Here is a 23,444-nt window from a genome sequence, read left to right on the forward strand (position 1 = left end):
TTATTTCATTAGCATAGCAAAGTCAGTAAGTTACAAGGGCTTTAGGAGCTCTGTGCCAGGAACTCAGGACAAAGGCTGAATATTTATTATTATTATTATTTTTTAAGATTTTATTTATTTGTTCATGAGAGACAGAGAGAGAGAGAGAGACAGAGAGACAGAGAAGCAAGCTCCATGTAGGGAGCACACTGTGGGACTCCATCCCTGATCTCCAGGATCAGGCCCTGGGCCAAAGGCGGCGCTAAACTGCTGAGCCACCCGGGCTGCCCTGAATTTTTTTTTTTTTTAATCTTAGGCACCTGTCCTGACCCTCCCTGTGTAAAATAACAATTGTTCCATACCTGTAATCCTGTGTTCCTTCCCCTTATCCTGATTTATTTTCTTCCACAGCATTGGCTCTCATCTGATGAACTGTATGTTTTCTCGTGTCCATGTTTGTTCTGTCTCTTTCCATTAGAACATAAGCTCCCTGAAGGCAGGGACTATGGGTGTCTTGTTCACTGTTGTGTAATATTGCCCAGAACTGAGACTGGCATGGATGATACACAGTAAATTAATACATGCTCTAGTCCTGGGAGGTGAGGAGCCAAGTGTTAGACTACTAAGTGAAAAATAAAAAGGTGTTTTCCAGAGTGCCACCATGTGGCTAGAAGTTTTAGCTTTCTCCAGATACTTGGTTCATTTTGTTTGGAGAAGAACTAGTGGGAATTTTATCTGGAGGTAAAGGGCAGATGCTTGCCTAGGCTTTCTGTGCACTTGTCCCATATACGAATTGTCTGCTGATTGGTTCTTCTCTGCCCCAGGGTTCTCTTCCAGCTTCACTGTAGTGACTGACTCTGAATCCAGGACCTCTGGTGGTGTTACGCATATGGGCTTTCCTCTAGGGCTTTCTCTTCCCTGTCAGCCGTGCTTTTGTTTGCTTTGTATCTTCCAGAAATGTGTCAGATTTCTCATATATCATATTCTCTTCCCTCTTATTTCTTTCTTTTTTCCTTTTTTTCCCCTCTTATTGTTTATTCTACTGGGGCAAAGGAGCTGAAATGTGAAAAAACCAATTTAGATTTATCTGCATATATACTTACACAGTGAGAACTGTGCAGTTGAATGATTTTTTTTGGTAATTTAAAATTTTTATTTCTTTTAAAGATTTTATTTATTTTTTTCAAGAGAGACAGAGAGAGGCAGAGACATAGGCAGAGCGAGAAGCAGGCTCCCTCAGGGAGCCAGATGCGGGACTTGATCCCAGGACTCTGGGATCATGACCTGAACCAAAGGCAGATGCTCAACCACTGAGCCACCCAGGTATCCCACATCCCACAGTTGAATGATTGATCTCTATAGAGATGCTTGAGAAAATGGAAGAAGTGACAATAGTATTTGTGTTTATGATGATAAATGTCAGAGGAAAAGTTTTTCACGATAAATGCCTTATTCTTTTGGCAATGGGGATAAATGAAGATGGTATTATTCTTATTTAGCTTATTGAAGACTTTATGTGATTTTTTTTTCCTATTAGGGATTTGCAACAAGTCTTGCTGAAGCAGTCACCTCCCTAGATCTGCCTGTGGCAGTTATTAATCTGAAAGAATATGATCCAGATGATCAACTAGTAGAAGAGGTTGGTAATTATGTTATTTTTTTTCTTTAGTCCAAACTCTCAGATGTAATTGTCCTCCTGCATTCTGGGATGAATAGAATCTTCAGAATAAATTTAATTTTTATGCTAAGGAGTTTAAGTTGGTTGAGTTTTCAGTGTTAGTCAGAGGTGCTAGATATGTGGTGTGGGACCTGGTCCACTGGTGTGTGGTCTTTCCTGGGGTGGGGGTAAGGGTGGGAAAGGTTGGGTGGTTTGAAGTTCCCTCCTCCTACCTGCTATGGAGCTCATAATCAAGTGAGGGCTGTGATTGATGGTAGTGTGCTGAGCCTTTGAGCCATGTGTGAGCTCACTGAGAGATTGAGCCATTTGGGTAGCAGAAAGATATGAGTTTTGGAGTTAGAGAAATCTCTTCCTACCTGTGTGATCTCCATGTATTACTTAATATCTATGTGGGTTTAATTTCTTCATCTGAGAAATGCCCCTCCCTCTCCTAGTTATATTCAGGGGAGTTTGGCCTTATAGTAGTGGTTCAACTGGCAATATCAGCACTTCCTGGGAACTTGTTAGCAATGCAGCCTAGCCCTGGATGTGGGACTATTTTTATGGGTGTTCCAGGTGGTTCTGGAACAGCTGAAGTTGGGGAAGCACTAGAGCAGGGGTTGGTGAGCTTCTTTCCTAAAAGGCCAGATAGTAAATATCAGCTTTGTGCAGCCACAGGCTGTATGTAAATGAATGAGTGTGGCTGTGTGGCTGGGTTCCAGTAAGACTTTATTTAAACAAACAAACAAACAAACAAACATATAGGCAGTGAGCTGGACTAGGCCTGTGAGACATAGTTTGCTAGTCCCGCCCCTCCCCCTTTTTCTTTTTAAGATTTTATATATTTATTCAAGATAGACACAGAGAGAGGCAGAGGGAGAAGCAGTCTCCCTGTGAGCAGGGACCCAGGATCACGACCTGAGCAGAGGGCTGAGCCTCAACCAACTGAGTCACCCAGGCGCCGCTAGCCAGTCCCTTTATAGTGGATAATCTAGCTGTAACTATTTCTTTCCCCCATTAAGAGAACAGTGGAGTGCAAATGAATGAGCTTGAATCTTCTCAGAATTACTTGTGAAAGATTATTAGCAAACTTTGAAACTTTATTATTTAATAATGGATTGCTTATAACTTAGCTCATGACTGGAATTTATAAGGTGCCTTCAAGCAGGTGGAATACCATGGCTAACAGGACTGAAGGCGTATTTTGTTCTCCCACGTAGGTGATGGTGCCAAGTGTTAAGTTACTTTACATTTAAAACATTTTGTTGTGGGGCACCTGGGTGGCTCAGTGGTTGAGTGTCTGCCTTCGGCTCAGGTTGTGATCCTGGAGTCCTGGGATCAAGTCCCACAGCAGACTCCCCACAGGGAGCCTGCTTCTCCCTCTGCCTGTGTCTCTGCCTCTCCCAGTCTCTCATGAATAAATAAATAAAATCTTTAAAAAAAAGTTTTGTTGCATTATTTTTTTAGGTATTTTTAAAGATCTCTGTGTTTCTTCTTGACTGGTTTGGATTTTGTTTCTAATATGATAATTGGAGAGACAGAAATTTAGTGTCTGAAATTGGGATAGAATGTATGGTTAAGGGCTCCCAGGGACATATCGACAGGAGCCAGACATTGGATTTTCTCCCCATGCAAGGTGTCCTTGCTCTGTTTTCTTTCACTTTTGAAAATGAGTAATGTCTTGAAAGCACCCTTTGTCCTTAGAGATTAGTATTGATGTGGATGTCAGCATTTTAAAAAGGGTTTTCTTTACTGATAAGTTGTATCTTGAATATTCTTCTGAAATAATTACTTCTTGTTTAGGTTACTAGTAAAAACGTTTGTGCCTTCGTGGTTGCTACATATACAGACGGTCAACCCACCGAAAGTGCAGTGTGGTTCTGCAAATGGTTAGAGGAAGCATCCAGTGATTTTCGATTTGGCAAAACTTACCTAAAGGGCATGAGATACGCTGTATTTGGCCTAGGAAATTCTGTCTATGCCAGCCACTTCAACAAGGTAGGTATGTGTTGAATTATAGGGATAGATTCTCTTTTAATAAAATTCACAGACGTGTGTATATGAAATAGTCCACAAACTTTGGTGCTTTGTAATAAACTTTTTGTGTTACTCTCTGTAGTGGGGCATTGCTACACACATGTATCCAAGTTTGGTGCATAGTAGGTTCTCAAGTACATTTTTATGGAATAAAATGCTTATACCTTCTATTGTCCAGTGTCACAGTGGTCTGGATTCATGGCCATTGAGTCCAGTCTGCTGTCCCAGCAGGACCTTGTGGATAGAAGATCACTGCTTCTTTAGACTTTCTCAGCTGCCTGTTCTGTTGTTGAACAATCTTTATGGCTCAAGCTATAACTCTGAATGCAGTTGAACTCCTCGTCTTTTAATGTTATTTTTTAAAGGGAAATAGAAGAAAAACATTCATTGTCTTTTATGTAAGAAGACATTGTTTTCCTAGATTTTTTTTCTAAATGAAAACAGAGCCTCTGTTTCTTGTGGTTCTGAACAGTTACTAGAACTTTTGTAAACATACTTCTTCCCAAAATGGGCCCAGCCTGGCTCACCTGTCTTTGGTAGAATGTGAGTAAAGTTGAAAGTGGAGACCTTTCTTTAAGCTTGTTTTAATTCAGTTGTACTATCATGATGTGTATTTCTGCTCATATTTTCAAGGGAATTAGACCCCAAAACTGGTACAATTCAGATAGGTAAATGTTTTGTTTAACGCCTTGCCACTCAGAAAGCCTATTAAGTGTCTGAACTCTTGACTGCGGTGCTTGGTAATCCCTGGACCTCACCTTAACTGCTAATGTTTGCAAGTTCATTCAAGTTCTGAGTTTATAAAGTCATGAGTCTTGCATGGGCTGCATTTGCCCTTTGCTATTAAAATGGGCTTTGCTATATTTTGGAACAGATTTATTTTGCTAATTAGTTATTTTATTCTGACCATGACTTAGAATAGTAGTTTTCTTTTTTTTTTCTTTTTTTCTTTTTTTTTAGGATAGTAGTTTTCAAAGTCTTTTTTATAGGTAGTAACCCTTACCTTAATAAAAGGATTTGTCCCTTTGTTTAAAAAGAGTCTTTTGCAGGATCTTACCAGAATGTAACCAGTGTAGTGCTTGCAGGTTGCAGGTGGGGCTGGAGGGCCAGCTTAGGCCCAGTTCCCTCTTCCCAACAGCCAGTGATGGGCTCCCAGAGGAACTTGGGGCTTTTTTTTTTTCCCAAAGATTTTATTTTTTTATTCATGAGAGACACAGAGAGAGAGGCAGAGACATAGGCAGAGGGAGAAGGAGGCTCTCCATGGGAAACCTGATTTGGGACTCGATCCTGGAGCTTGGATCATGCCCTGAGCCAAAGGCAGACACTCAACCGCTGAGCCACCCAGAAGTCCCAGAACTTGGGCCTTTTGTAGAGCAATCCTCAAGCCTATGATGTAGAGGATTGTGTCTTAGCTCCTCCATCTTCTTGCAGGTTGGCAAGAATGTTGATAAGTGGCTCTGGATGCTTGGTGCTCATCGTGTGGTGGCTAGAGGAGAGGGGGACTGTGACGTGGTTAAAAGCAAACATGGCAGCATCGAGGCAGACTTCAGAGTTTGGAAGACCAAGTTCCTCGCCCGGCTGCAGGCACTTCAGAAAGGAGAGAAAAAGCCTTGTGACGGCAACTGCAAGAGAGGCCAGTGTGAATCATCCGTGGTATGGAGCTTCTGTGTCCGTGTCTCACTGTTTTCCTCCTTTGTGTGGGGATGCTGGACCTTACCTCTGCCCTGAGAAACATCTTCTAACATCTGGTTAGAAGGAAGATCAGCAGCTCCCTTGGTGGCATTTTTGGGTTGGCCTTCCTAGTGAAGCCAGTGTGTGTTCAGGACACTTTCCTGTTTCTCTGCGTTAATGGTTGCATTGCCAGAGTGGCCGTCTTCTACATAGTTGGCAGGTAGGAGACATAGGCCTGAGGTTAGGTGTGTCCCAGAAGGCTCCTGCCTTCGTATCCCCAACTACATTTTTCTCCTGACTTCTTTCTGAATGACTCCATTAATCTCTCAAACTAGAAGACTGCCCATCATCTTAGCTTCCTGTCTTTGTCCCTCACATTGTAAGCACGTCTCTTTGGTCCTTGTTCAGGGACCTTTGTTCTTTGGAAGCTCATGTCAGCAGGCTCTTCACTGCTGCTGTTGTCCTTTGGCCAACTGCTCACTTGGTGAGCAGGAACCACTTTACTTTCTGACTCACTTTCTTTCCACCTTGTTCTTGTCATTACCCTTTGGGGCAAAGCCATCAGTGTGGGTATTAACCAGCATCCTGCCTGCTAGGTGCCTGGCCTCCATGTCTTCAGGTGCCATTGTCTTTGCTGACCTTGGCATTTCACTTCCCTGGTCACCTTTGAAATTTCATGTTCCTGTGACCTCAACAATGACCTCAGGTGTAATACTTTAAAATGCTTTTGATCCCATGCCTTTTTCATTGTATAGTGAAAACTCTTTACTTCACTTCTGTCCTTACTCAGTTTAGATTTTATACTCATTCTTTTATAAACATCTTCAATGGCCTTGCCTTCCTTCCAGTCCTTTTTCTAACCCAAATGACCAAACCCCAAGCTAGGTTGAAACCTACCACCTGGCTTCTTCCCCTTTGCTGACTGCTTGCTCTTTGACCCTGGATCCATGACCACAGGTCCATGTGTGCACTCAGACCTGCCCAGCAGTGTCCAGCATGCTTGTGGAAGTTCCCTTTCTCACTCTCTAGGGTGACTGTTGAATACTTTTTCTTCCTGTTCCTTCCTCCAGGTCTTGTAGGAAGCTGCCAGGGACCTCCTATAATGCCCCGCACCCCATCCTCACATCGTCCCCAAGTTGATGGCCATGGGTCAGTCCTGCCATAGCCACTCTGTACATGCTCTGGAATCAAGGGCTTTGTCCCTGTGTTTTCTCTGTCTCCCTGCACTGTTAGTTTCTTCCTCTTTATTAGATTGCTCTGTAAATTTATAAACATGTCTTGGAATCACCTGTGTTCAAAGGAACAAGAAAAGCAAGTAATAAACAAAGGTTTCCTTTGTTTTGTATGTTTCAGCTATTGTTTCATTTTTCTGTTCTCTTTTCTAGCTAGTCTCTTTGCTTACCTTTGGTTATCTTCCCCCCCCCCACCCTTGGTCCTAATATTATTTTACGCTGTTTAAAAGAAATTGAGGTAAAATTCATGTACATAAAGATAAGGATATAATCTAGTGGTGTTTAGAGCTTTCAGAGTCTTGTGCAAACACCGCCTGCTTCAGAGTGCCCCTTTTGTATGTGTTGGTGCATTTGTTTGTTTTCACCCTGGCCAGTTTCTAGCTAATCTGTGTTCATGTTTGCTGGTTCTTCTGCCTGCCCAAATCTGCTCCTGAAACTCCCAAGTAAAATTTTTAGTTCAGTTATTAGACTTTTCAGATCAAGAATTTGTTTCTTTTTTATAATTTCTGTCTTTGTATCAATGCTCTCTGTTTGTTGGGACATTGTTCTTCTGGTTTCCTTAAGCTCTTGAAGCGTATTTAAGACCATTGACTCAAAGCCTCTATCTAGTCCATGGCCTGCGTGTCCTCAGGGATGGTTCCAGTTGATTTCTCCTGTGGATATGCCAGATCTTTTTAGATGTTTGCACACGCTGTAATATTGTGTTGAAAGCTGCAAGTTTTTAATATTATAATGTGTTAACTCTGGAAATCAAATTCTTTCTCCTCCTCAGAGTTTTATTTTTGTAGTTTGCTGGGTTGTAATTGTTTAGGGACTTAAAAACCATCTTTGTAAAGACTGTCTATTGTGCGTGGTTTCTGAGGTCTGTTTCTTTAGCTTGTATTCCAGGTAGTATTGTGACAGGTTTCCTTGAATGTCATAATGTCATTTTTAAGTTTCCTTTTTCTTTCTTTTTTTTAGATTTATTTATTTTAGAGAAAGAGGGAGAGAGGATGTGAGAGCATGCATGCACTCAAGTGGAGGGAGAGGCAGAGAGAGAGGAAGAGAGAGAATCTGGAGCAGACTCCCCGCTGAGCATGGAGTTTGATGTGGGGCTTGATCCCAGAACCCTGAGATCATGACCTGAACCAAAATCAAGAGTTGGATGCTCAACCGACTGAGCCATCCAGGTGCCCCAAGTCTCTTTTTTCTTGATTCTGTGTTCACTTGGTTCTTGTAAACCTTTGTGAGAACTCTGGGAGTTGGTCAGAGATGGGCCCTTGGAGTTATCTACTCTGCCATTTTTGCTGATATCACCCTCGGTTCTTAACATTTAAACAGACCTAAGTAAACAAAATTTTTTTAGTCAAAAGTAACACTTGTACATTTAAACCCTCAAATAGTACTTCCAGGCTTTTATGAAAATCTATGCTTTCTTACCTTACTCTAACTCTTATTTTTCTTGGGCAATCACTTTTAATTCTAGCTTTTTCATTAGATATTTACCTCTGTATTCGTAAATAATAGTCCCTCCTTGCTATTTTTTAATTTGTTAAAACATCTCGAGATCTCTTGCTCTCTCTTACACTCACACGGACATGCATATCCAGTATAACTTCCCTTCCTCTCATTTTCCTATGTATCACACTTTCTGGCTAGACTGTAACTTGTTGTGTCATTACTGTGACTATGTATGTTTCCATCTGTCCTGTGTGCTGTCATGTTACTTGTTCCTTCCCTAACATTTATTTCCCTTATGTAGTGGCTATATCTGCTTTGATTTCTCTATAATCATCACTAATTCATTAGAAAAAATTCTGATGGAACTTAAAATTATTTTTCAGTATTCTGTTGTTTTTATTGCTTTCCTGGAGGCTTCTCATGAGTCCTCTTTCCTCCACCTTGGCCTGGCTGCTCTCCAAACCTTGGGGTGGGTGAAGGCCTCTGTCTTCTGTCCACCATGACACACAACCTTCCTTTGGCTTCCTGGGTTAGATTCCCTTATTCTGGTATCTTCCATCTTCTTATTTCTTGGTTTACTCTTGTTTTTGGAGCATATTCTCCAATAGGTTTCTGAGAAGGGTTGTTTTGGAAGTAAGTTTTCAGAATTTTATACCTGCCTGTTTTTATCTTGCCTTTTTTCATAGATGCTTTGCTGATTAGAGTTCTAGCTGGGAGCAAATTTTTTTTTCCCCCAGAAAAGACATTGATCCACTCACTGTCTTCTAGCTGGAATGAATATTGCTTTTGGTAACTTCGATTTAATTTGGTTCTGAATTTTTAGGATCAAATCCTCCTCCTTTACCCTTCACAGAGACTTTAGAACCTTTTAATAAAATCCCTATAACTGTCTATTCTTTACTCTCTTTTCTTCCCCAGATTCTCTGTCTTTTCTGCTTTCTTCTTTCTCAGAACATTTATTTCTAGTTTACCTGTACATGAGAAATGCAGCCTCGTGGGGTCCCGGCCTTGACTTTGGTCTTCTGTTGGTCTCTTCTCCTGGTATTGTATCCTTGCCTTTGCCCATTTTTCTCTGTTCCTGTCCAGCTGTCAGTTAAGTTCTCTAGAGTTCAGCAGATGCTCTCAGCTCCATCTCTCACTTACCTCTTAGGATTCCATTTTCTTTTTTTTCCCTAGGATTCCGTTTTTAGTTCATATTTGTCCTCTTTGAATTTGTCATGTTTGCCAGCTTAGTGATACATTTAAAAATTATGGTATTAAAATATTCTGTTATTCAGTGTTATTTTCCATTAGGAGGGGTGTTCTCTCCACTCTGCAGCTGGGAGAAGTCCCATGTCATGCTCACCCACTCTCGTTGACTTTCCCACAGCAGCTGCTCTTGCCTAGGTCCCAAGACATCATGTTTTCACGCCTCATGGATATTCCTCTGTCTTCATTTTACTTGACCTCTCAACGGTATTCGATACCACTGATTCCTTCTTTGAATCACTCTCATTTCTTGGTTTTTGTGATACCATTTTCATGGTTTTCTTCCTTTTTCGCTTGGGACCATCTTCCTTTATCTAACCTCTGCATGGTGGAATGATTCAGGGCTTGGTGCTAGGTTCTTTTCTTTGTTAATACTTAACTTAGTTACATGGCTTTGAGTTCTGTCTATATGCTAGTATTCCTGTGTTTCTATTTCCACCTCTGAGGTTTACCCGGAATTTTGCTCTCTTTTGTGCATCTTCTTTAAAATCTCGGCTTAGATGTATGTGGCATCTCATACTTTATAAATTCCAAATGGAGCTTTTCATTTCCACCTTCCCGGTCTGTTTCTCATCTCCGTAAACAGCACCACCATCTCAAGTACATACAAAAGAAACTTGAGAGCCATGCTTAATTTCTTCCTTTTTTCATTCCTGCATTTAGTTCCTCACTAAGCCTGATTGGTTCTGTGTCCCAAACTGGTGAAGAAACTTTTTTTGTAAAGGGCCTACTGGTACATATTTCCTTCTTTGTGGGTCATACGGTTTTTGTTGGAACTATCAGTTCTGCCACTGTATCAAGAAAGTAGCTATAGGTGATGTGCAAGTGATGGTTGCCTGCTTGAGGCTGGCAGCATGTGGCTTGTGAGCCATAGTTTGTTGGCCTCTGCCCTAAAATATCTCAGATCTATCCAGTGAACTCATAATTTGAGGGGTTTGCTACTTTGAATAATGTATTTCCAAAACATTGATATTCCAGGAGGAAGAGCCCTCTGAGAGCACCAGTGAGGAAGAATCTGGTACTGAAGACCATCAGAATTTAAATTCTGTCGTTGATGTTGAGGACCTTGGCAAGATTATGAATTGTGTGAAGAAAGAAAAGGTACTACAATCCTGGGAAACAGTGAACTTGGTTCCTGCAGTTAGCTAACATCTAGCATTCTGTATCAGTGTGTGGTCCATCTGAGCTCATTAGGCAGTCTTCTTTCTTTGCCTCCCTCTTGAGAGTGTTATACTTCTTTGCCATATTTACGTGAGTTTTGTGAAAATCTTCCCTCTAAGCCCTGTGAAAGTGAGCTTGTAGTAGGATAGGCAGATTTGAGGGCAGGGATTGAGGAAAAGGTGGAGGGGCTTCATTCAGTGTTATGGTTGCAAAGATAGGATGAATGGCATGAAGAGATTGAGTGAGTGGAGATTCCAAGTGGAACTCTCTTATAGGTGCTTCCCTGTTCTGTAGGCTGAGTGGAGTTGGGCTTAGGGATAGCACCTTGGTTTGTAGGTGTTGAGATTGATGTAGGTGGAGACCCTAGGAACCTAGGAAGCATTAGTCTGGGTTGTCATTGTTGCAGTTAATGAGATGGGTGTGAGAATGTACAGTGCAGTATGATTTTACACAGATTCCAATGATCTGAAATTGAAATAGTATGATATACACAATAGCATAAAAGTAAATAGACTCAATTTACATGTGAGTTTTGGGAAATGACAATATCCTACTAAAAATGTATCAAGTGCATAAGTTTTAGAAATGAAAGAAGTAAAACTATGGAAAAATACAAGAAAATCAATGATAAAATTAACACACTCAAATGAAAGAATAGCAGGATATAATAAGGCAAAGAAGCCAGTAGCCTTCCAAACAACCAGTTAGAAGTCATAATAGAAGACCCCTATACAGCTGTGTATAAAAGATAAATAAGTACAGAGAAATAAATTTAAAAAGAGATATAATGAAAACTGAAAACATTCCTGAAAGATATAAAAATGCCTTGAACAGATTTACCTCTGTTTTTTAGATATGGTGACTCAGTGTTCTAAAGATGTCAATTTTCTTTTATCCAGAAATAAAAGAGATGAAAATCCCATTAAAAATTTTTTTTAAAAGATTTTATTTATTTATTCATGAGAGACACAGGAGGCAGAGGGAGAAGCAGGCTCCATGAAGGGATTCTGATGCAGGAATCGATCCCGGGACTCCAGGATTATGCCCTGGGCCGAAGGCAGGCGGTAAACCGCTGAGCCACCCAGGGATACCTAACATTTTAGAAAGCATTAAAATTTTTAATAACTTTTTTTTGCCTGGAGTTAGCTGGTTGATTCATATGGAAAAACAAACATGTAAGAATAGTTAGGAAAGCCTTGGTATAGTAATGAGAAAGACTAGCTCTACCAGATATTAAGACTTACTACAAGGCATCTGTAATTAAAACTCTTTTGGTTCTTGTTGAGACCGATTGATGCAACAGAATAGAATTTCAGAAACAGCCCTAAGAATATATGGGAATTTCACATACGATAAAGATGGCATTTCTTTTCCCTGGGGGAACAATATACTTTTAAGATAGATGATGTTGGCAACCAGATAGCTCTCTGTGGAAACTTAAAATTGGCTCTGTGCCTCTTACGTATGTCAGAATAAACTCCAATTGGGTCAGAGATCTTGATGTTGAAGAAAAATATAAATAATAGATGCATTATTTTATAGCTTGGAGAAAGGTTTTGTATATGATTTAAAATCTAGAAACAGTAAAAGATGAAATTTACCAATAGTTTTTAAAAAAGATTTGCATGGTTATAGACATATCAAAAGACATAAAAAGGGGAAAATATTTGTCCCTTATATAATAAAGAAGGGTTAATTTTTCTATTGTACAAAGTCCTCTTAAAAGTTGAAAGAAAAAAGACTTGTAGTGAAAAAATTGGCCAAAACACCTAAATAGACAAGTCTAAAAAAGCTCTACAGGTAGACTTTAAGCATATGAAAACTTGCTCAAATTCACTCAATGAAGGACATGCACATTAAAACTATACCAATGTATATTTCTTACCTACCAAAATAGCAGAAGTTTAAAAATTGGACAGCACATGTAGCTAATGAGGCTCTGGGAAAACAGGTACTCACACCTTCCTAATGAAAGTCCAGAATGATACATCCTATATAGAAGGGCTTTTGGCAGTCTACACAATCCATACACGTTTACCCATGATCCAGCAGGCCTAGTTGTGTGAATTTGCCTTGAAGATAAATGTTTACAAAGTGGCAAACACACAAGATTATGCTGCTACAAGCATATATAGCAAACAACTGCCAGATATTGGTTGAAAAAAGCAGGATATATCCACACTATATAGATATTGTTATGCAGCTGTGAAAAATAATAAGGTGAGGGTGCCTGGGTAGCCTAGTCGGTTGAGCATCCAACTCTTGATTGTGAGTTCAAGTGCTCCACACTGGGCATGGAGCCTACATTAAAAAGAAATGAGGTGGATTCATGTCTATTAGTGTGATTTTCATGTGGTGTTGGATTTGATTTGGGGGTTGATCTGAATGTAAGATTTTTTTTGCATGTGTTTATTGTCATGGCGTATTTGCAAATTTATAATTTGTCTATGTGTGTATAAATAGTATTTTGTAGCCGTGTTTACAGAAAGAACCTTTCATATTATTTTTTTTTATTTCCTTAAGATTTATTTACTTATTTTAGAGAGAGAGCTAGAGCAAGAGGGGCAGAGAGGGAGAATCTCAAGCAGACCCTGAGGTGGGCGTGGAGCCTGACATGGGGCTCACTCGATCTCATGACGATGAGATCATGACCTGAGTGGAAACCAAGGGTCGGATGCTTAACCAACTGCATTAAAAGCAGAACCTTCCGTGTTCTGACACCAGCTAACACCCAGTTCAGTTCAGGTGACCTGCTGTTCAGCTTTGACACTAGTTGACTACCTAGAGTTAGCCTCAGACTGTGCAGGCTTGGTTTATAGTCTTGCACAACACTGCCTCCACTTCAGATGGCAGCTCTAAGTTGGGGGGTCACCTGCACTTCTGATCAGTTGGTTATAAATTTGGAGGTCTCATGATCCTGTGTTTCAGTAATTTGCTAGAATATCGAGAACTCACTGAAAGCACTATACTCACAATGAGAATTTTGAAAGATGCAAATTAGAAATAACCAAGTGGCAAAGACACAGGGCAAGGTCTCAGAATAGAGGGGTGGGGAAGAGACTCAAGAGTTTCTGTGCCCTCTCTGTGTGAAATCCAGGCGCATCATCCCTTCCCACCATGTACTAACTAGGGAGCTATACTGAGCTTTAACATCCAGAATTTTTATTGGAATTCCATTGCATGGGCCAGACTGATTAGACCATTGGCTATGTGATTGAACTCATTCTCCAGCTGACCTTCCTCCCTGTTTCTTTCCCTGGAGATCCAGCTGGCCCAAAGTTGGATTGAGTGGTTGGTTTTTCTGATGATGACCAGCCCCCATCCTGAACGTACGTAGCCCCTTCATTTGCATAACAATGACCCTTCTGGCACTTAGAAAATGCCAAGGGGTTTTGAAGCTCCCTGCCAGGAACTGGGGACAAAGAACAGATGTATTCTTTGTTATTCCACAGGCCTAGAGACAAAGGTGGTGAGCACTCAGATCTTGTTTTCTAAATATTATTCTTCACTTAAAGGAACAGGACTTCTTGGAGAAATGACTGCTCCCAGGGAGGAAGGAAGATTAACAGATGGGCCTGGGACATCTTGTTGGGCAAGTAGATCCTTAGTGACTAATGGACATGTCAAAAGGACACCAGAACCAGCTTGAAGAGTTTCCCACAGGCTAAATTTGGGACAATCTAAGCATCAAAAATGAACATGATGATTATATAATGAGCATAATGGATTGTATTGCATCAATCAGTTGTGCTACTCACCAGGCCTTGTGCTACTCAACAATGAGGAAGCACAGGAGAAAGTCTTTAGTGAAGGTTTTCAGGTAATAAATATAGAAGGCATGATAGATTAGAAATTCACTTGTTTTCAATCCTCAGTGTGATAATTGATTTAAGCAAGGATTGGGTGAAATGCCCTTAGGGAACACATATTCACACAGTCTCAAAATATCATCCCAGAAACTAATCCACTTAGATGTGCCAAAAATAAGTAAATCAGTGGAGGAAAATACCGTTTCAGATGTTTTGCTAATTACAAAGGATCAAATATACCTTTACAAATGGAGTGATGAGGTGATTCTCACCCATACTAAGACCAACCAAGACCAGAGAGTGAGAGAACAAACGGGGAGTGGCAGAAGTCGAGGGAGAAGTAGGCTCCCTGGATCATGACCTGAGTGGAAGGCAGATGCTTAACTGACTGAGCCACCCAGGTGCCCCTAAAAATATTTGTCATATTCTCAGGTAGTCTTTACAACCTCGTTTAAAAACATAAAGAAAGGGGACACCTAGATGGTTCGGTTAAGTGTCCGACTCTTGATTTCTGCTCAGGTCATGGTCACAGGGTCTCAGTGGGCTCCTCGCTGGGCATGGAGCTGCTTGAGATTCTGTCTTTCCCTCCTCCTCTGCCTCCCTCTTCTCTCCCTCTCTTAAAACAACAACAACAAAATCCCAACTTAGAGAAAAAGCTTTTTTTTTCCCAGAAAAATCTTTTAAAACTAGTAAATTGGGTATAGCCTAAGGTGTTACAAACAAGAATTACTTTTGGGAAGTTATCATAAAGGCTGCTTTACTTTGAATTTTACTGTCCCCTTCAGCCTGTACTGAAGAGAAAACTGGCAGATTCCGTGACTCGTCTGGTCATATTTGGTTACAGGCACTTAAGACACAAAGTAGTAATTCGGCAGTAGAATGCCCAATCCTATATAATATGTACTAAGCATTACTAAAGAAACCCAAAGTTTCTAATTTAACTGAAGGGTGAAACTCCTCCTGCCTTGTTTACTTTCTGAACTATTTGCCAGCTGCTGTTTTGGATCTGCTTAGGGTCTGGGGAATGGATGGGGAGGCAGGAAAGAGAGAAGTAGAAAGTTCTTATGTGGTACTGTCATCAGAGGCTCTGTGCTCTCATCCTTTGTCAGGTGTTTCAAGTTGACTCTTCTTCCAGGCAGTACTGTCTTCGCTTCTTTGGAGACATTGTCCATGGCGTCTCCTGACTAGATTCCTTGCATTGAGCATGTGTACTCTGAAAAGTGAGCTGCTGAGGAAGGAAGGCTTACTCCTTCCTCAGAGCCCTGTGACTCTGCCTTCCTCTCTTTGAGGTTTACCATTTGTTCTCTCTAGTTCCCAGTTGGTCTGCATCTAAGATCTCCCCCACCTGCACCCCTGTGTGCTCCCACAGGAACACTTCCAAATTCTTTATTCTGGGAGGTCAAGCTGATTCCTGCCCAGAACAAGTGCTCACTTACTAAAGAAACTGGTCTGGGTTTCCTGGGCAGGACTTCTACATTGAGCATTGATGCCCTCTGAGCATCGGGATGCTGCCCAGCAGCTTCCTTGTTGGTGCCTCTTTCCTGCTGCTTGAGGTGAGAGGAAGGCACCTACCCTCTAGGCTCTCTCCATTTGAGGCAAAGGGAAATCTCAAAATACTTTACCAACATTCTCCAAAGAAATTTTCAAAAATCCTCTGTCCTTATCTGCATGTGTTCTACCCTTTGACATCCCTGATGTGAGGGAGGCATTAATTTTTTTTCTTCTTATTTAAATTCAATTTAGTTAATGTATAGTGTATTATTAATTTCAGGGGTAGAATTTAGTGATTCATTGGTTGCCTAAACACCCAGTGCCCATTACATCAAGTGCCCTCCTTAATGCCCATCACCCAGTTACTCCATCTGAAGTTGCTAGTTCTTAAATACTCCCTTTGAAAATACATAATTTGGAAAAAAAAAATACATAATTTGATCTGACCCTCCTTGTGGAATTGCATTTAATTTAATGCCCTGCTTACATCTGTTTAAAAAATTCCAAAGAATATAGCTCCCTGTCTCTGTTCTTCTAATTCTCCTTTTCATAGGAAACCACAGTTTATAGTTTGGAAATATTCTCCCAAGTGTTTTTACTACCTTTACGAACACACCTGCACTTTGGTCTAACTTTATTTTTCTGGCTACACAGATGGATCTTTTTGTATTCCCAAGTCTACAGACTGCTTTTTTTCCATCTAGTATGACAGCTTTCCAGTGCTGTCATACAGATCTACCCACTCCATTCTAGTGTTTATGTAGTGGACTAGGACTATGTCTTATGATGTGGTTGGCTTCTGTTGATTAATATTTAGGTGTTTTAATACCCTTGTTCTTATATTTTTTTGCTACTGGTATAAATTTATCTCAAGAATTAAGTTCATAACATGGAAATTTCTGTATCAAAGGGGATTTTATAGTTTTAATAGATATTTCCAAATTGCCGTATAAAAAATTGAAGTCATTTTTATCTGTTGTTATCTATTGAGAGATGAGATTTCTCTTTATCTTTGCTGACCCACCTGGTGTTATCAGTCTTTGAAGTCTTGCCAGCCTGAAAAGTGAAAAATAATAACCTGATTTTAATTTGTATTTGTTTCATTTTGAGTCAGATTGAACACATTTTCTTTCCTTTGAACCATCTCTTTCTGTCTACCTGGTAGTAGATAAATTACAAGGTCTGAGGGCATAGTCCCCATGATTGCCACCCATTGCAAGTTTTGGGTGAGAGGGCTTCTGAAAACCACCCTCAGCTTTGATAATTTACTAGAAAGACTCATAGAACTTTGAGTTCAGGGAGTTCTAGAACTCCCTGAAAGCTGTTATCCTCCTAGTTTTTGTTGCTGGGAAGGGGTACAGAAAATCGCCAAAGGAAGAGATGCATAGAACAGAGTCTAGGAGGCCTTCATTCATTTGCAGAATGTGTCGCCCTCTCAGCATTGATATGTGACAGTAGACATGGATATTGCTAACCTGGGAGGCTTACCTGAGGTTCAGTGTCCAGTTTATACTGGGGCTTCATTATTTAACCATGACTGATGACTGCCTGTGTGATTTCATTCATTCATTCATTCATTTATTTATTTATTTATTTATTTTTATCTATCTATCTATCTATCTATCTATCTATCTATCTATCTATCTGCGTGATTGAACTTGGTCTCCAGCACCTTCCAGTCTAGTGTGGTCTAAAGAGTCCACCGTGAATAACAGACACTGCTGTCACTCAGGAAATTCCAAGGGTTTAGACGTTACTTTCCAAAAACTGGGGACAAAGGCCAGACCTCCCTTCAGGCAAGGGCACTGTATCCATTTTTATATTACGTGGTTTGGCTGCTTTTGTAAAGCTCATAACCAAAAAAATTCTTGGTTGAGTGTAAAACTCTAAGCATTTATAATATCCAAAATTATTTTCCCGATTTAAAATTGCTGTCTTTCCTGTTGCAGCATTTTTGTTACTTATTTCCGAATACTTGCATGTATAGTTTCTGTCATTTTTAGTAGCTTTGTATTTCATTTTTTTTTTTTTTTTTTCATTTATTTATGATAGTCACACAGAGAGAGAGAGAGAGAGAGAGGCAGAGACACAGGCAGAGGGAGAAGCAGGCTCCATGCACCGGGAGCCTGACGTGGGATTTGATCCCGGGTCTCCAGGATCGCGCCCTGGGCCAAAGGCAGGCGCCAAACCGCTGCGCCACCCAGGGATCCCTAGCTTTGTATTTCAGAAGCCCTGGCAGAGGAGCTATTAAGAATGACAAGTATGTGGAATGTGGGTTCAGGGCTTGGCCCAGCAGTGTGTAACTCAGTGATCTGAGGCACAGATTAACCCTCCCCAGCTTTAATCCCCTTGTCTGAGAACAAGGGCTGTGCCCTCTGCCTTCTTCACAGGTGTGAGTCAGATGAGAACACGTACTTGAGGATGCGTCAATGATCTCAGCCTGACACTCGTCAAAATGAGAGATTTGCTTAGACATTTTAAACTTGTTTATACACTTTACTACAGCTGGCCAGCCAGTCTATTTCAGGTTTTCTTTTTCTTTTTTTTTTAAGATTTTATTTATTTATTCATGAGAGACAGAGACAGGCAGAGACACAGGCAGAGGGAGAAGCAAGCTCCATGCAGGGAGCCTGATGTGGGGCTCGATCCCAAGTCTCCAGGATCACGCCCTGGGCTGAAGGCGGCGCTAAACCTCTGACCCACCCTGGCTGCCCCTGTTGCAGGTTTTCTGCTGTTAGAATTGGCACTGGTCTGAGACCTTTTTTATTTTTAAAAATGTATGAATATTTCTTAGGTTGTATTTTCCTCACATTGATACACTGGGTCAAAGCATATGTGTAATCTTATGACTTTTAATGAAGAATCTGAGTAATTTTTCAGGGGCAAAACTGTCTTAAAACAGGATAGATTTCAGTTCATTAGATACCTGATTTAGATAGATTTCTAGATTTTTCCATAAGATTTAGAGAAGGTATTTAAAACTTTATTTGTTGTGAGTGAAGAGTTGGGAATAATTTTTTCTCCAGCTTTATTGAGTTATGATTGACAAATAAAAATTGTATGTATTTATACACTGATTTTTAAGGTTTATGATGTAATGATATGTGACATTGTAAAATGATTAACACAATCAAGTTAACAAATTCATCACCTCATGTAGTTACCTTGTGTGTGTGTTCGTGTGTGTGTTGAGAACACTTAAGATCTAATTTTTAGCAAGTTCCAAGTATATAGTAAGAGTTTGGAATAATGTGGGTTAGCTTTTTCTGTGCTTTTCATTTTCTGTCCACTAGACAACACTGGAGAGAACAAACATTTTGGACATCTCTGTAAATAATTTTTTGAAATGAAATGATTTTGGATTTTATGAACTTTAAGGAGTTGATTTATGATATTTTAGATTCTCACAAAAAGTTTCTCATGAAATCATTAGATTTGGAGCAAAAATAAATATTTTTCCAACTTCAGTATGACACGAAAATGAGCCATCAGTTTTTTTCTTTAACTTATGGCAGGATTTTGGAATATGTCTTATATTTTCATTTTATATTGGACATAAATTACTAAACTCAGTGGATGTTACTACTGCCTGGCTTTTCTTTTTCACATATTTTTTGGCATTTTCCTTAGGGTCCATTCATACATATTCCTGAGTTACTAGTTCTGCCTGATTTTTGTCAGGTGCTGCACTAAATTGCCTGAGTTTTTACTATAGAGGATGTGCTAGTACTTAGGAGTATTGGGCCAAAGTACTCCTATTACATGACTTCTTTTAGAGTAATGCTCACTGATTTTCATGGAGTCAAACGGTCTCTGCCTCTGTGTCTGTGGGCAAGTTACTTTACTCTCTGTCCTTTTGTTTTCTCATCTCTAAAGTGGGAGATAATAAAAGTAATGCTTCTAAAGTTGTTATGAAGATGAAGTTCATTCACCTACACACTATTTTATTCCCTGGCATGTATGTACTTGATATCTGTGAACTGTTACCATATGAGAAATTATTTTCAAGTGGGATGGGTTTGGTCCAACTAGTATACCCCTGTGGTGTGCCTCCCTTCCTCTGTAGCAAGATCCAGGGCAGTAATTCTGGGATTAAAGAGATTTTGAGGGGTGGAAGTGATGTCCAAGAATGAGAGAGCTAACATGTGAAACGTTGGAAAGCTAGGAAGACAGATGTGGAAGTGGAGGGGTGGCATGCTAGGGGACATGGTGTTTTGGGGAGCTCTGAACTGTTTGGCCTATCTAGAGCTTCAAGCAGGAGTGGGGAAGTGTGGAGTGAAATAGAGAAGGAAGGCAGGGGCAAGATACTGGAGGCCTTTTTATTCTCTGTTGCGGGGATGTGAGTTTTCACCATAGGCATTGGGAAGCAATGTGGTTTGATTGAATAAGATGGATGGATTAAGGATGTGGGGAAAGAGGGTAATTCCTGTATAACTTCAGGGTATTAGGAGAAATCAGAGTACACATTGAATTATCTCATTCAATCCTCATATTGATCCTGATATCCATACTACTATTGTCTCCATTTTACCATTTACAGGGTAGGAAGCAGGTTTAGAGAAGTTAAACAATTTGTCCAAAGTTGGTTATCTGGCCAGCTGGTAGGGGTGGGGTCAAGCCTCAGCTCCATCTCTTTGTTTTACCCCTCCCCCCAGGGGAAATGGTTTCTAGGAGAGAATCTGAAGAGATTGGATAGGCACAGGGAGTCAGCAAGAGCCTCACAGTTCTTAGGTTGTGTATTTTTTGTTTTTCTCATGGTTTTGATTTATAATTGTAGAGCAGAATGTTCCTTTTTTTCCTGCAGTAAATAAATGTTGTTAAATACTCCCCACAGCATGTTCCGGTTAAGCAGACAAACAGTGATATCAGTATCATTAGTTTCGGAAATAAATGGTGAATGCTTGGTAATTACTCACCAGAGAAGCATTTCAATTTACAAAGGGATCTCAGTGTGTCCAGTTCTGATTATAAAGTTGCATAGCACTGCAGTGGAATAACATGAAGCTGTTCTTCTTTCATTATTATTTTTAAGGCTTTGGCTGTTTAATTCACCCAGGAACACAAGTAACACATCCCTTCAACCCCAAGACACTGCCTTTAAACCAACCTGTCCTACCCATGGCTTGTGTAGTCAGGAGCATTATTATAGTGAGTTCTTTTTTTTTTTTTTTTTTTTTAATTTTTATTTATTTATGATAGTCACACACAGAGAGAGAGAGGCAGAGACATAGACAGAGGGAGAAGCAGGCTCCATGCACCGGGAGCCTGACGTGGGATTCGATCCCGGGTCTCCAGGATCGCGCCCTGGGCCAAAGGCAGGCGCCAAACCGCTGCGCCACCCAGGGATCCCTATAGTGAGTTCTGTCTGCAATCCTTTCCTTTCCTTTCCTTTCCTTTCCTTTCCTTTCCTTTCCTTTCCTTTCCTTTCCTTTCCTTTCCTTTTCCTTTTCCTTTTCCTTTTCCTTTTCCTTTTCCTTTCCTTTTCCTTTCCTTTTCCTTCCCCTTTCCTTTCCCCTTTCCTTTCCCCTTTCCTTTCCCCTTTCCTTTCCCCTTTCCTTTCCCCTTTCCTTTCCCCTTTCCTTTCCCCTTTCCTTTCTTGATAATTTATTCATGAAAGACAACAGAGAGAGAGGCAGAGACCTAGGCAGAGGGAGAAGCAGGTTCCATGCAAGAGGCCCGATTTGGACTCAATCCCAGGACTCTGGGATCACTCCCTGAGCCAAAGGCAGACCCTCAACTGCTAAGCCACCCAGGCTCCCCTGGAATTATTTTCTTAAGTCAGGTTACCCAAAATAGAAACACTGGGTCAGAGGAAAACCATTTGACACATCTGGTGAAACTGCTTTTCAGAAAGTTCAGAAAGCATCCTTAAAGCCTAGTAGTAAACAGAAAAACTTTCAGTCCCATTGAAAGCTCATCATTTAAAAACTGAGCTGTGACAAGCAAGTGGTACGTGGGGGTTCGTTTCTTAAAGAAATAGGAATCTGCAGAAGCGGTGTTAAATTGCAGCAGCAGGACTTTTAGTTTTTATACCTGAAGGAGAGTTTTTAATATTGAAAGTTGCCAGATCTAGAATCAGTTACCAAACTAAGTGAGTTCTGCTTTTTTAGAGCCAGGATTAGCCTTCTGGAAGTTTTGAGGCATTCATTTATTTGGCCAAACATTTACAGAATGCCTGCCTTGTGCTAACAAGGCTTCCAGGTTTAGGTAAGCTGGCTGTATAGAAAGATGACCTTTCTAGAGAACCTGGCAACTGTTTTCTGCATGCCTTGATAAGGAATGGAATCACTGGATGATAAACAAGGATCAATAAAATAAATAGATTTAAATAATCAGAAGGATTCTTTTTCCCAGAAGGAATGTCTGTATGCTTTGGTAATGAAGAGCTCATTTGTGACAATATACTTGTTTGGCAATTACCTGGCCAGGTGGAATTTTACCTTACAATCTTTAATGGATGACTTTTTTGCCTTGTTTATTTTCTAGGTGTTAATTGGAATGGTACTGTGGTTTCTGGGATGATGGTATGAAGATGAATTAGGTGATGTTGCATGATATCTTTTTAAAAAGGAAATTGGTACCATTTTTTGCTCCCATGATTATGTAAGATTAATATAGGCCTATTTGTTTATAAAGGACTTTTCACTTATAGTCATTTTCCTAAGTGCCTAGGACATTAATTTATAATCAATTTCCTTTTTTTTTTTTTTTTACATGTTCGGAAGTAGCAGCTTGGAGAGGACGTGTATTTTCTTTCAGGGCAGTGTGATGGTTTGGGAGTTGGGATGGGATGGAATTACAAGTTGGGAGACAGGGAGATGGTTTAGTCTGGCTCTTGGAGTTGTCCTTTCCTTAGGAGAAACCAGGGCATGGTGGATGGAGTGAAGCCAGTCTGTGGGAATTAAAGCTCTTTGTCCAGCGGGGGCGTATGGGGGAAGGGGGGATTCAAGGTTGACCAAATGTGGAATTTTCATTGATTTATGTTTAGGTGGTGTAATAGTTGTACATATATCTGTTTGTTATATAGTATTTTATTCTGGGTTAAACAGTGAATAGTGTCTGTACCCAGGAGGTTAGAATTAGAATTTAAATGGTGCTTTAAATTTCCTTGGAGCGTTAGGAACCACTGCCTTTCTTCTCAGAAATGAAGTAACTGCTGCATATGGAAAGTGGGTGACTAAACCACTGTGGAGACAAGGATAAATGTTTGTCCTGAATGCCCAAGACTTTTCATCATGGCCTCTGATCGTTTTCCCATATAAATTTTGTATCTGAATGGTTGAAATGGAGTAGCTACTCTCATATTTTATCATAGATCACTTCTCTAGTGATGGGACATGGACAGTGTTCCACGATCATCCTTTTCAGGAGTATTCATTTCCTAGGGTCAGAATTTGTTTTCATAACCATGAGAGTGTCTCTGGAGCTCTGAGTCCAGTTTTGGATTTATGTAGCCTTTAGGGTAAGCAGATGAGCTGGTGATGTTTTGTGGTGACAGAGGTTTTTGAGAGCAGATAGTGCCACCTCCTGGCAATTCTTGTGTGATTAGTGGAGAATTCTAGTAACTTGCTATGGAATTACCTCAGAGACCTACAAATGCGGTCAAGGTCAATTCATCTTGCTCCATCACAGACTTCCTTTTTAAGCCCATGTCTTTGGTTTTAGGTCTGAAATAGATTTAAAAGAAGCCAAAGGATTCTTTAATTTTAATTTTTTTTT

At 40.4% G+C, this 23,444-nt stretch overlaps 1 protein-coding gene across 4 annotated transcripts in view; it reads left to right on the top strand.

The window, feature by feature from the left end:
* The window catches only part of LOC112643346 (S-adenosyl-L-methionine-dependent tRNA 4-demethylwyosine synthase TYW1), a 246,258-nt gene that overhangs the window by 6,291 nt on the left and 216,523 nt on the right, over window positions 1-23,444 (top strand). For all 4 annotated transcript variants that reach the window (XM_035718170.2, XM_035718172.2, XM_035718168.2 and 1 more), the window contains exons 4-7: window positions 1,517-1,618; window positions 3,440-3,634; window positions 5,105-5,326; window positions 10,243-10,365. In XM_035718170.2, the coding sequence (XP_035574063.1) occupies window positions 1,517-1,618; window positions 3,440-3,634; window positions 5,105-5,326; window positions 10,243-10,365 (642 nt within the window). The remainder of the gene's footprint in view (window positions 1-1,516; window positions 1,619-3,439; window positions 3,635-5,104; window positions 5,327-10,242; window positions 10,366-23,444) is intronic.

This window comes from Canis lupus, chromosome 6 (assembly GCF_003254725.2).
Source record: "Canis lupus dingo isolate Sandy chromosome 6, ASM325472v2, whole genome shotgun sequence".
Classification (NCBI taxonomy): Eukaryota; Metazoa; Chordata; class Mammalia; order Carnivora; family Canidae; genus Canis; species Canis lupus.